Source organism: Abrus precatorius, unplaced genomic scaffold (genome assembly GCF_003935025.1).
Source record: "Abrus precatorius isolate BTA unplaced genomic scaffold, Abrus_2018 Scaffold2, whole genome shotgun sequence".
NCBI classification, from domain to species: Eukaryota; Viridiplantae; Streptophyta; class Magnoliopsida; order Fabales; family Fabaceae; genus Abrus; species Abrus precatorius.
The window spans coordinates 25,028,365-25,040,674 of record NW_020874362.1 but is presented as its reverse complement, the minus strand read 5'-3'; the positions used below and the strand labels follow the sequence as shown (position 1 = coordinate 25,040,674).

At 35.1% G+C, this 12,310-nt stretch overlaps 2 protein-coding genes across 8 annotated transcripts; both read right to left on the bottom strand.

Annotated features, from left to right (window-relative positions):
• Window positions 1–261: 261 nt before the first annotated feature.
• On the bottom strand, window positions 262–3,425 carry LOC113857746 (protein NUCLEAR FUSION DEFECTIVE 6, chloroplastic/mitochondrial-like). Of its 5 annotated transcripts, none has more exons than XM_027489925.1 (4): window positions 3,225–3,423; window positions 2,965–3,086; window positions 2,383–2,434; window positions 388–665 (listed from the first exon to the last, which is right to left on the bottom strand). In XM_027489925.1, exons 1-3 carry the CDS (start codon window positions 3,368–3,370, stop codon window positions 2,427–2,429), a joined length of 276 nt encoding a protein of 91 aa, XP_027345726.1. In that variant the 5' UTR covers window positions 3,371–3,423; the 3' UTR covers window positions 388–665; window positions 2,383–2,426. The 5 variants fall into 5 exon arrangements, with proteins under 5 accessions (XP_027345725.1, XP_027345726.1, XP_027345723.1 ...); XM_027489922.1 differs by lacking the exon at window positions 2,383–2,434 and adding an exon at window positions 846–901; XM_027489923.1 differs by lacking the exon at window positions 388–665 and adding an exon at window positions 2,032–2,124.
• Window positions 3,426–4,690: 1,265 nt separating this feature from the next.
• Window positions 4,691–12,169, bottom strand: LOC113857885 (26S proteasome non-ATPase regulatory subunit 2 homolog A). 3 transcript variants are annotated; one of them, XM_027490151.1, is made up of 25 exons: window positions 11,904–12,169; window positions 11,677–11,777; window positions 11,418–11,538; window positions 11,267–11,326; window positions 11,056–11,123; window positions 10,855–10,897; window positions 10,534–10,599; window positions 10,377–10,415; window positions 10,208–10,290; window positions 9,406–9,520; window positions 9,171–9,245; window positions 8,820–8,978; window positions 7,805–7,912; window positions 7,592–7,696; window positions 7,362–7,502; window positions 7,167–7,271; window positions 6,813–7,034; window positions 6,512–6,625; window positions 6,200–6,415; window positions 5,981–6,040; window positions 5,783–5,896; window positions 5,620–5,705; window positions 5,411–5,519; window positions 5,142–5,320; window positions 4,691–5,060 (listed from the first exon to the last, which is right to left on the bottom strand). In XM_027490151.1, exons 1-25 carry the CDS (start codon window positions 11,994–11,996, stop codon window positions 4,988–4,990), a joined length of 2,655 nt encoding a protein of 884 aa, XP_027345952.1. In that variant the 5' UTR covers window positions 11,997–12,169; the 3' UTR covers window positions 4,691–4,987. The 3 variants fall into 3 exon arrangements, 2 of the variants coding, with proteins under 2 accessions (XP_027345952.1, XP_027345953.1); XR_003503315.1 differs by having other exon boundaries at window positions 4,732–5,060; window positions 5,142–5,339; window positions 11,904–12,126; XM_027490152.1 differs by having other exon boundaries at window positions 4,732–5,060; window positions 11,267–11,311; window positions 11,452–11,538; window positions 11,904–12,133.
• Between the last annotated feature and the right edge of the window lie 141 nt (window positions 12,170–12,310).

Sequence of the window (12,310 nt, the reverse complement as noted above, 5' to 3'; positions counted from 1 at the left end):
GTAATCAGTTTGAAAAAATATGGAAACAAGTGGAGGATGTTGAATTTTTAGAAGTGCAATATTTGCACGTGGTGTCGTGGTTGTTACATTATTTAATTGAACTGTTTTGGTTTATTGTTTTGTTGATCTTATGAAATTTTGAGAATTTTCACAAGTCTTGATTTGTGAAACATTTAATCATAATGAATTTTGGAAACATTTAATCACTCTAATGACTTGATTTGGCAATTCTATCGGAAACTAGATAGCAAACACAGATTGAAAAAGATAGTGGATAGAATAGAGCCAGGGCATGGCTTATCTTCTGATGAGATACAAATTTGTCTTATTTGTTGAAAATAATACCTACAAAATTATGCCACCACAAATTGAACAAAAGTGAAAGATTATCCGGGATACATGAACCAATCAACTTTATGTTAAAATACAATAATCGGGTAACTCCATAGACTTTGCAGACTGAAACAAAAATCAGAGTTTGACTTCCAAAACATAATCTCGTGCCTGATTGAGATGCTAAAACCTTTACGAGGAAATTGAGCACAATTCTGAGGGTAAAAGGTGGCAAACAGTCTTCTAATATTGAAGGCAGACACAATTTCTGGAAACAAAAGTGACAAGCATAATTCTGCAAGCCAAAGTTGCTTTTAGGGGTGTTCACAGACCTATACAAGCAAAATATTGAATCAGAACTTGAAAGAGGGGAGACGTGGGGTATTGGCAGAAACCTACAATTTAAGAATTCAAGTATTCAAAAGTCAAATTACATTATATTTGAACTACAAAATGAAAAAAAAAAAAAAAAAAAAAAAAAAAACAGTCCAACTTTGGTAATCACCACGTACATTTTGAGCATAATCTTTATTGCATTCCGTAGTTATCAAACATCATGACCCCTCTCCTTCAGAAAGTAAAAACAAAAATAGTAACAATGAAACATAACTAACATGACAGCCTAATACCAAAACAAAAAAAAGATAACAGTCCAGAGATAAACAAGTTTCCACGTCAATAAAAAGTCTTCCATTCAACAGAAGTTCGCATAAAAATGTCAGTATCTGAATCTAGCCAGCCAAGAGCAGATACACATCTCATCAGACCCAAGTCATTGACAAGGGTAAAAGTGAGTCAAGGGAAGGATGTTTAATGTACATTTGAATTAGTCTTAGATTCCTAGTAATGAAGCATCATTATATTGGAATTACATAAATGTCACTACATAGAATCCTACATTCACTGAATATCCCAAGGTGATTCAATAGGAAAATTCTTAATTAACATGGAAATTGGAAAAACACGATGAAACTTTAACAGTACTTTGCAGTCCGCATTTTCAACTTATTTTCCTTTAGGCACTACAGTAAAAAATAACATGCATCCTTTCATGCATCTGAAATAGAAAGAAAATGAAGTACATCTGGTCTAGGTTTTACAATTCCTTTTTGAGACTCGACCCTACAGTGGCTAACTCAAAAGTCCTGATTTTTTTTTCAGCTGAAATTTTCATGCATTGATGATTTTAATGCAAAAGTTTGCTTGAATCTTCTTAAACCTTACAAAATCTGATATACTATAACTATACCCCTTAATTACCGATTGAACCTATATGATGCAACATAACATAAACAACAACAACAACCAAACCTTATCTCACTATTGAAATACAGCAATATGGTTATTATAACAGAATATCAGTAGCACAATCATATAAGACAGATAGGTATGAATTTTAAAAAATCCATCATAACAGAGTGGAGGAGTATTTTATGTCAATCTTTTCTGTCAATAATTTCTCAGAAAGATATGTTTATATGTAAAGTAAGGACCCACAAGAAAACAAAGCCATTTTTTTTCCAATTGCCTGACAAGTGATAATTGTTTTCAAAGTGCATAAACATTGGACAATACGATTCGCAAATAGACAAAAAACAAGTGTTCTTCATAATGAAATATCACAAATCCAGAAGAGCACAAATGTGCTCTAAATAATGTTAAATAATTAGTAATAGACGCCGAGAAAATTAATCCTAGTAGCAACAAAATCTTTTTTAAAGCTGAACATATCAAAGAAAGTCCCAGCAATCCCATTTATGCTTCCTGATCTTCAAGTAGTCTGCTTTTGGCCTACAAACAAAAGGAGTGTGTATTTGCTTCACTAAAGATTTAGTGGCTAGGTGGAGGCAAACAGATGAAGCAGGGAATAAACTAATCCATCATTCTTAGATACAGGATTAGTAGTTATAGAAACACATGGTCAAAGCGTCAGATAGACAAAATGCCTTTTGACTATGGTGATATTAGATCAGGCATATAAATTGAATGCACCATCATCATCATCATATATTAAATCTCACAAGACTCAAGAATCGAAAGAAAACATACCCGAAAATTAATTGTAGAAAGAACATCAAGGTTTTCTAGAGTTGCTAGCTACCTAATTCAAAAGTAAAATCCAATCGTCAGGAAATCAAAATGAACATACACTAGTTAACCTAAAGAGAGGGATCACAGGATCACTATACATACACGATTTCTTTTCCTAGTTCTAATTTTAATATTTTCTATGACAAAAAAAACTGCAGAATATCTTCTGAATCCCTTTTCAACAAATAATCTTACTAACATTGAATACCCCAAATAACTGGAAAAGCAATAATATTTAGCTCCTCTTTACGTGCATTTTACCATTAGCACAATGAAAAATCAACCACTGTGATTATAATAAAATATACGCGTATATCCAACAAATTATTATGTTGTTAAAATCTACACTCTACAGCCTGATTTTCCAATCTCTTATAAAGCGCACCTCTCATTGTAGAGGAATCAAATACAAAAGAATAACCTGTGGCGAGTCATTTCTGATTTGTGTAGAGCCAACAATGCCACTAACTAAATCAAATCCATACAACATTTCACATAAACGCATTTAATATCCTAAAAGTGTAGTATGATTGACGATACCTTCAGGAAGCCAGGCGCAGGTGCGGGTTGAAATCGCGAGCATAGAATTCATGAGTGCAGAAGCAGTGGCCGTGTGGTACGGCATCATCGATTCCACACAGGAACTCAATTCAACAGGGAACCTTATCACACGAACAGCACACAGCACAAGGCAAGCAATTATTGCAAATTAATTAACAGTGAATTTAGACGATGAAGTAGAAAAACAAGAGCAAGAAGTTTCTGTGCAATGCACGAATACGAGTACTGATTATTATTACCTGAGAGTGGATTGGGACTGTGAGAGAGATCTATTGGAGGCGATGCGAAATGGAGAACGCGCCGATTTGGCTTCTGAGGCAACACGAAATGCAGACCGGCCGGCGGAGAATGATCGGAATATTGATCTGGCGGCGACGGAGGCCATTTTGCGTGATCGGAATTGTTTCAGATTGGCGTAGGGTTCTACAAAATCCAAAGCCCTAACCCGGATTTTTATTTTTTTTGGTAGAACCCTCTTGTGTTGCGTGACTGAAACTGCGACTCTTTCACCGTTCTCCGGTTTGGGTCATAGCCCAATGGTTGCTTGGGCTATAAGTTTAATCAACGAAGATCCAAGTTCATTAGTTTTCGGCTTAAACATGACTCATGTTAGAGGTCCTCTAATAGAGGGTAGTTTCGTTTTGCACCACTCATCCACTTGGAAATTTAATTTTTAGAAGTAATTAATATATTTTAAAAATTAGTTTAAAAATACAAAAAAAAAAAAAAAGAGTTATAGAAGGAGTTGCAAAAAGAAATTACCACGTTAGAGCCTATAGACTACGAGTTCAAAGAAGTGAAATAATATTGAAATTATAAACCTTGTATTGTGTGAGCATATAATAGCATATCATTGTTATTCGTGGTTTTGTTGAAGAGGAAGAACTAATCCAATAACTTCCTTTCGCTTGACTTGCTATTCGCTGCTAGTTTCTATTTGTTGACAAGCCTTTATATGATAGAAGAAGTATTCAGTGGATCACTGCCAATTCGTGAAAGATTGATTCCATCAATACCTAAAGATTGAAACTATCTTATAGTTAATTAAACTGTGTTTAAACTGCAAGGGGAAGATATGAGATAGGATCTCGTACATAAGTGAGTGTCTCTTCTTGAACTGGGACCCCATCTCTATAAATTTTCATTAAAAAAATTGAAAAGTTTATTTTATTTTATTTTTTGGTTTCGTTCCATTTGTTACCAAGGCTATAAAATAAACAGTTCATGAATGCTTTTGCAAGTGTGGAGTGTAGTGAAAATCCCTCTTGCCACCAACCCTCCAACCAATTATGATCAATGATAAAATTATGCCACTAGTGAAATAGTCACTCGTCCGTTTTAAAGGTAAATCTAAATGTGACAGAAACCAAGGTTGCTTTCATGCATTATCATATACTATGAAAAACATTCCAAAGAGGATGACATTTGCAAATATAGAATTGCCCCAGTACACATTATTCTGGTCTTATGTAAAACAGATTAGACAATTATCCATTGAACATAAATTATAGGTCCTTTTCTCTTGTCAAAGGAAAAATATTTCATAATTATATTGTGAAACGCAATAATATTCATTTATAATAATTATTCACACTTAGATTATAGTTATCCTTTCTCCTTTTAAGTGTCAATTGCTACAATTAGGTATAACTGCAGAAATATAATTCTTTAGTTAAATATAATGCTTCGCGTGTCAATTTCATGGGGATAATCGACCATACTAAGATTATAAAATAAAAATATTTCAGCACCGCAAGAATTATCTTTCGAATTAATCGATATCATGGTTATACATGACCAAAGCACTCGTGTAAGAATATGCTCAATCAATAGAAATTAAAAACTGTCGAGCTAAAATATTCTCTGAACATTTTTATATCCAAACGAAGGAATGATTTTAAATAATTACTTCTACATTTTTGACACAAATGTTCAAGCGTAAGATTTTAACTAAATACTGTTCAGATACTCGAACAAAAAAAAACAGGCATTCCCACGGTCCTCACTCTTCCCTATAATCAGGATTCTCCTTCAAAATTACAAAACCTTCAAGAATTGGCGATAGAGGAATATATCTGCATAAAAAATAAATAGTTAGTATATTAGAAAGACAATATATGCCTGTTTGTAAAATTTGAAGGCACTGGTATATTTACTTTTCCGTTGCCAACTCTGCCCTGTCCCCAGCAGCCAGGAGAACAGGGGTGGAGTGTGTCTGAAAGCCTGTGATTGTCTTTGGACGACCTGCCTGTCCAACAACATCTACTGCTTGGCCAACCCGAACAGGCACTGATAGAGGCTTCAAGTTCTCATCCACAGTCAACAACATCCTTGGCTGTAGCAATAAAAAGTAACTGAGAATGGTTTAAAATGGAGGAGGGGGAGGAGTCAATCTAGTGGAAGAGGAAATGAGACTCAAACAAACCTGCATTGCCAAAACGAGGAAGTAGAGAACATAGTGATATTTTCCCAATACGATAGCTTTCATATCGAGGCATGCATGTAACATTGTAATTAATCCAGCAAGCGCTGTCCTGTAAAAATGAAACGAAATGTCAATTAGAAAAAATTACAGCAAAGCTTTACGAATTATTCTTAAGTCACCAAGTTGGAAGGCTGATAAAAGTTACTTACGGCGATAGTAGGAAGCGATCAGAATGATATGGATTAAGCGTTAACAAGCCCTTTCCCAAATGTACAAGACCTTGGGCAATCCGCACCTGTACATAAAGTAAAAGAATGGGTAACAATGAAACAAAGAAAATTAGAAAATAAGGACAACTTAGAGAAAGCTTACGCAAAATAGAAGGCTGGTGTCCTTGTAGTAATAGCTAGATAGATTGCGAAGCATTCCAGCAATTCGAGCATTGTTGGTTCCAGCACCTATTAGACCCAAGGAGATAACTGCCGCCTGAAACATGTAAATTGTTTTAGCTATAAATAAGCAAAAGATACAGATCAAAATGTCTAAACTGAAGAGGCTCTAACACCTTACCATAGCTACTTCTGAATCGGTATCATGGCTAAGTCTGCTTAAAGTATCCATAACATTGACCTGGATGGTCCAGTAAAAAGTTAGCAGAAGTGATCAAAGGTGGCACCTTGCAGCCACAATAAGAGTTTTAACATGGTTCTTTTCAGAGTAAGGTAATAATGCGCTTCACACACTTAAATAATAACACTGCCAGTGAGACACTAAAAGGACCCATTTTACCTTTGGATTTGATATACACAATAGACCAAGTGCCAAAGGAACTGCTCGGCGAATATTCTGCTCTCCATACTGAAGAAGATGTTCTAATGATCTAATTGCCATTTCAAGTCCTAATTCTTCAGCCATTGCTACCATAGCAATTCCAAGCACAGCAGGACCTTGGTGTGTTTCTCCTTTATCAAGATGTTGTGAACAATGACCCAAGAGATTTTGAACCTGCATGAAAGAAGCACAACAATTATATATATAAAAAAGTGTCGTGATTTCTTCTTTAGAAAACATCATAACTACTTCATCATTAGATCTTCGTACCTTGAGAACGTTCCCAGTTCCTGCATAGGCACATGATAGTAGTGTCATGTCACAATACTTTCTAATTTTTTCATTAAAAGTCTTTGAAACTTCAGCAGTTGCCTCAACACTATCCTGTAGTCACCAAGCACAATGCAAAGAGTGAATATAACACCATAACAACTTTGACCACACCTAATAGCAAAACCCTCAACCATCAATTAATATTCAGATATTGAAGAAATAAGATTAATGATGTGAAAAGGAATTAATCTATAATTCTAAAATCAAAGACAATTGACACAGCCAAACGTCTAAATACCTGCTTCCCAAGATATAGAAGACCAAGGCCAAGAGGTAAAAGTCGCGTAAGGGGCTCTCCCAACTCTGACTCACTCCGGTCCATTAGTGCAAATATAATTGCTTGAGCAACTTCCTCATTGCAAGAACCCACATATATCAAGCCCAAAGAAATTGCGGTGAAAGCAATCACATCAAGTGAAGCTTTAGCATCATTCAATATAGGCGCCAATTTATAACGTAACTGGAAGAAGCAAGAATCAAATTTAAAAAAATAAAATAAAAATTTACATTTGCAAATAGAAAAGCAATGTTTATCTCAACAAATAATATTACTAGAAAAAATTTTCAAAAATTAAAAAGAGCAATGGTTCACCTGCTCGTTTTGGGAACCAGCATATGCAATTCCCAACCCCATAATTGCACCGATCCGAATTGAAGTGTCTTCTTTGTCTGTATAGTCGCCTAGAAGTGCCATTGCCTAAAAAGGAATCAAATAAGATCTAACATAGAAACTAAAGAGATATATGCCATACACTCATTGACCCAGCAAAGGATAGAAGTAACTCACAGGATCACAGTCATTCTTGATACCGCAATTTACAATTCCAACTCCCAATAATGCACCAGCAATGACATGGTTATCATTACTATGGAAGTATTTGTCAAGTTGAGCTAATCCGGAGTCAACATCCCAGAGTAAAATCATCCCCTGTTACAATACATAAGCATTGCAAATGAAATTTATATGGTCCACACAACATATAAGAGAAAATTATGATTCAGTATGAAAATGAATACCAGACTAGCTGCAGCACTGGTCTTCCCATGTTCCTTATTTTTGAAAAGCCAATTTCCAGAAGAACCACTACTGGAAGAATCTGATGGAACAGTCATTAACTTATCCTGTGCAACAAAAATGGGAAGGGACAAAGTAGAACAACAGGAGATATCATTACTCCAAAATCACAACAAATACAAATAAAGAATCTTGAAATATGAAATGTATTGTACCTGACCAAAGCCAGCATTTACAAATGCATTAACAAAAGTAGCAGCAAGGTTCTGTCTAGCTGAATCAACACTTGCACCAGCACTAGCCCGGCCATCAAGCAAGTGTGCCTAGGAAAAACCAAGCAAAGTGAATCATAAGGTTGAAAGCAAATCAACAAATGGCACACTAGAGACAAAAACTAGCATACCTAGAAACATTGTTTTTCTGAAACATGGAATATGAGCACAATGGCGATAAAATTTCAGCCAATACAAACATCTTGCAACAGGTTGCACAAGTTTATCTTATTGGCAATACAACTGTTGTCAATATAAAGCAACACAGTACAGGCATCTTTTCTGAAAGACAAGAAGCATCAGAAGATGCAGCTGCTGCTTTAGCAAGGAAGAGCACCTCAAACAAAAAATTAGAGCCTAAACCCTAAGTAACCAAACTGCAAATTGCAACCAAAGAAGATTGACACAAACAAACATCGACACCTGATTTTTTAAAATTCAAATAACATTCTATGTGACATCAGTGTTGACCAACTTAACATAAATTCTTCCGATTACTAATCTAGGCTCTGTATAGTAAGGCAACAAACTATATCAAGGGAATCCATCATATCAGAATCAATTGTTCCACTTATGAAATTAGCAACAAAATTTCATATGTGAAATTTTATTAGATAATGTACCAAGTTAACTTTGTATCAAAACATTTAAAATAAAGGAATAAGGCAATTATATAGCAAGGTGTTATTCGACAAAGATTATAACAAATCAGAATCAACAGTTCTACAATCCAAATATAATTATCAATAAAATCCTAGAAAGGACATGAACAATAATGCACGCTTCAAAACTGACATGAAAAAAAATCGTATTCACTTGTAGATTATTTCATTAAATTGAACCATAATTTAGTAAGTTATAATTACATCTCAGGCTAGATGTAAAATTATGCATGAATAGAGACTCATGCCTATTAGAGTTAATAAAGGTAGAACTAAAATTATCATAAAAATCAAACCTTGTATATATCCTCAGGAGACTTTGGCTCCATGACTTCAATATCACGAGCAAGGGTCAAATATCCTTCACTCAACTTGGAATTGTTTATGATATCCTGCAACATTTCTCTGTCCTCATCATCTGCAGCCATCTCCTCATCAAGCTCAAAGGTAATTCCCTGCATGTAAATAATAATAATCAGCACAACAAATGTCTGTCACAAAATAAATCTGATAGTGAAATTTTCTCAGCATGTTTCCCTCTAGCTTTGTCATTTGCCAACCTCAACATAGCTTTATATCTCAATATCACACAAGGAAACTTGACCCAACACAAATTTCCACAAAGTAACACAGAATCCAGGACTTACATGATGAGCAAGCATGTAACAGAATTGCTTCTTTCGCAGCACGTCACTACAGGACGTGAACACCTGCCTTACATACTGTCAACAACACTGCAACTAGTTAGTTTCAAACAACAATCATTTAAGAAACAAAAGATAGAAATTACTTCTGTACATACATACATATATATAGGAAATTGAATAAAACACTTAAGTGTTAAAAATGACTTTACAGACACAAGGAATTTCAGTGTCACACCTGCAGGTTATCCATAAACAATGCAATTTGGAGCGCATTTGGATATTCTTCAAATTTTAGATATATCAAATAAGCAATGTCCAAAACTAACATATCATCTGGTCCAGGGAGGTATCTGCAAAACCACAAAGATTAAAAAAATATATAAATATATCTTGTCTCTGACACACACAGAGAATCAATTTACCCCAGACAATAACAGATAAAAGCAAAAGTCAATGCAGAGCATCTGATTTACCACACAAAATGCTTTACGAATAAAAATAGCTCCACCTAAAGAAATAGTTAGAATATTCACTCCCATTGCAAGTCAAACTTCATCCATAAACCTTTACATTATTAAATACCACCCTCAAGTTTTCAAAATCAAACTCAGCAGCTTCAGATGTGACTATACAAACATATCATATCAATTATCCTGTCACTACTCACTAGAACAGAAAAATCTCAATCTCCAGTATCCTAAGGGCCATAACTGTATTAAGAGATCCAACAACCATTCAAGCTCACAATAGCTCTCATTTCTAAAGCATTGGATCACTCTATCACTTAGAAGAGTCCGGGATGATAACTTTGGACATCACTTATTGTTAAATAATTGAAGCATAATGTAGAAATAAATAATATAGATATCATAGAAATCAAAAATCAAATGAAAGAGTGTGAGATGGCAAAACCAACTAAATAACTTTGAACCACAAAAGTTCCATGATAAATTATTATTTTTCCTTTCTTTGTCACCATTATAAATTTAATTGAATTCTCCTAAAACCTATATAAAATGATGCCTGTTTGCACTTACCTGGCAGAACTGGTGAGATATAGGCATGTCCTTCTAAAATTTGTTTTGTCAACATGTTCAACCAGCATATCAAGGTCTTCAACCTGACATTAAAATGTATTAGAAATGAAGTTCAGTTTACCATCTTAAGTAGTTAAGCAACAATCTAAATAAGGATCTGGCATATTACCTCCATCAAAAGATCAACAGCTTCAGGTTCTGCATTATGCTGCAGCACAATTGAAATTAGTTAAAATAAATAATAGTCTTCTTCTAACACATCATCTTGTGTCTACATGCTATATAGTGTACAATCTTTTTAGCAAAATGAATGCACTACATCATACCTTCATGTGAAAAGCAACTATTTGTTGGACAAGTTCCATGAGATCATCAATGGGGGCCTCTTCACTCTGTAAAAGCGTGAAAAAGCAATCAATTTTCCAATTAAACAGTAAATGGAAAACAATCAGATAAATTTTTAATAGTTAACACTACTAAACACAGATCCAAATCACAAAGGCTATTCAATATCAAAGCAACAATATATAAAGTACACAAGAAAAGTGGATTCATGCTTATTTGTTAGTCTATGAGTACACAAAATACCATATTAAAGGAACTTTGAAGTGGTAAATATTATCATTTAAGTTAGCCAGATGCCCAACCTGTCGTTTTGCATATTCTTGTGCAATTTCTCCAGCCAGATTCCTGAGAACAAAAAAAAAAAATACATAAACAGTAAGATTAAGATTGATGATAACTCCTCAATCAGACTTCAACCACCAGCATTATAATTTTGCTAGTGATAACCTTCAATAACCATAAAAAAAAACAAAAAAAATGTCACTGAAAAACATTATTCTCACCTAACATACTCGTGGCCCCAGGAACCAATATCACCCTCAGAACCCAATAATCTGTACTTCAGGCTCTCCTGACAGAATCATAGGGAAGTGTCAATATAACAAACACCAGTAAAGTTATTCAAAGGCATCAGAATGAAGGTGAATCACCAAGCTTAAACACAACCAAGGCAATCACCAAAAAGATTTCGAACTTCTAATACAGCAAACTTACCCGTTCTCCCTCAGCAGACATTGTGAGGGCCAAAACTGACAATATGTCCGCCAAGTACTTCTGCATTGAGGAAAGACAAATAGGTTAACCAGCAGAATACCATGCCACTGTTTCTTATAAAGACAGAACCCAAACACACGAATAACTATACCTTCAAATCACAGTCCCCCATAGTTTCATAATATGTCTTAAGAGTACCATAATGCGGGCGAAGAAACTTCAATGGTTTAGGAACCGATGTCATAGAGCTTGTTGAAGTTCGAATTTCTTGCCTACAATACAACCACCCATTCCGATTTCATAAACAGAATTAAAATTAAAAAAAATAGTTAAAAACTCCCATTCAAATCAAAATTCGTTCACTTCACCACATAATTAATATGAACCCTCAAGCACAAAACTAGGTTTACCTCATGCTCTCAAGTGCAACCTTCTGCAATCCAGGGTCGGGATCCTGAACCCTCTCCACATACAACTCTAGTTGCTGCTTCAACGCCAAATCCTCATCGGACTGCAGAGATAATCACAAAAAGCAATCGATTGTTGTTTTTTCAGCTCCAGAAAGCTTAATAGAAATTTGAGTCCTAGAATGAGTAAGCGAACAAGTGAAAATTTGAAGCCAAGTTTTCGGACTCACCAGATCTTCGTTTTCGACCTTCTTCTTCGCCACGGCGTCGTCTTTGGTGGCGGCACTAGTGCCGGCGCCGGCACGATTAGGATCAGGCGCCATCGGAGAAGCGAAGAAATTGGAAACCCTAAAAGCGAGGTAACGAGAGAGGAATTGAAGTGGAACTACCACATAAAACAATCGAAAATCTCGCGAGTGGGAGTGAAGATGTTGGTGCCAGAAAAAGAGAATACACACTTGGGAATTTTACGAGTCTATCGAGTAGAAAAGGTTTCGTGTTGCCGAGGATTTTCCTTTCTTTTTAATGGGCTACTATCCATTTCTCGACTAGGCCAATCATGTAAGTACTTTTGGGCTTCTTTGGAGTTCGATTTAGTCATTGGATTGGGCTCAAATTAAAATCGTGGCATTTAACA

Excerpts from the sequence above, each read along its gene's own strand:
- LOC113857746 (XM_027489921.1), bottom strand. The coding sequence starts at position 3,370 with ATGGCCTCCGTCGCCGCCAGATCAATATTCCGATCATTCTCCGCCGGC. Across the intron at positions 3,087-3,224 it reads CAGTCCCAATCCACTCTCAG|GTTCCCTGTTGAATTGAGTT; the intron begins GTAATAATAATC and ends TCGTGTGATAAG. Across the intron at positions 2,125-2,964 it reads CTGCGCCTGGCTTCCTGAAG|GCCAAAAGCAGACTACTTGA; the intron begins GTATCGTCAATC and ends TTTTGTTTGTAG.
- LOC113857885 (XM_027490151.1), bottom strand. The coding sequence starts at position 11,996 with ATGGCGCCTGATCCTAATCGTGCCGGCGCCGGCACTAGTGCCGCCACC. Across the intron at positions 9,521-10,207 it reads TATCTCACCAGTTCTGCCAG|ATACCTCCCTGGACCAGATG; the intron begins GTAAGTGCAAAC and ends GTGGTTTTGCAG. Across the intron at positions 8,979-9,170 it reads GTTACATGCTTGCTCATCAT|GGAATTACCTTTGAGCTTGA; the intron begins GTAAGTCCTGGA and ends ATTTACATGCAG.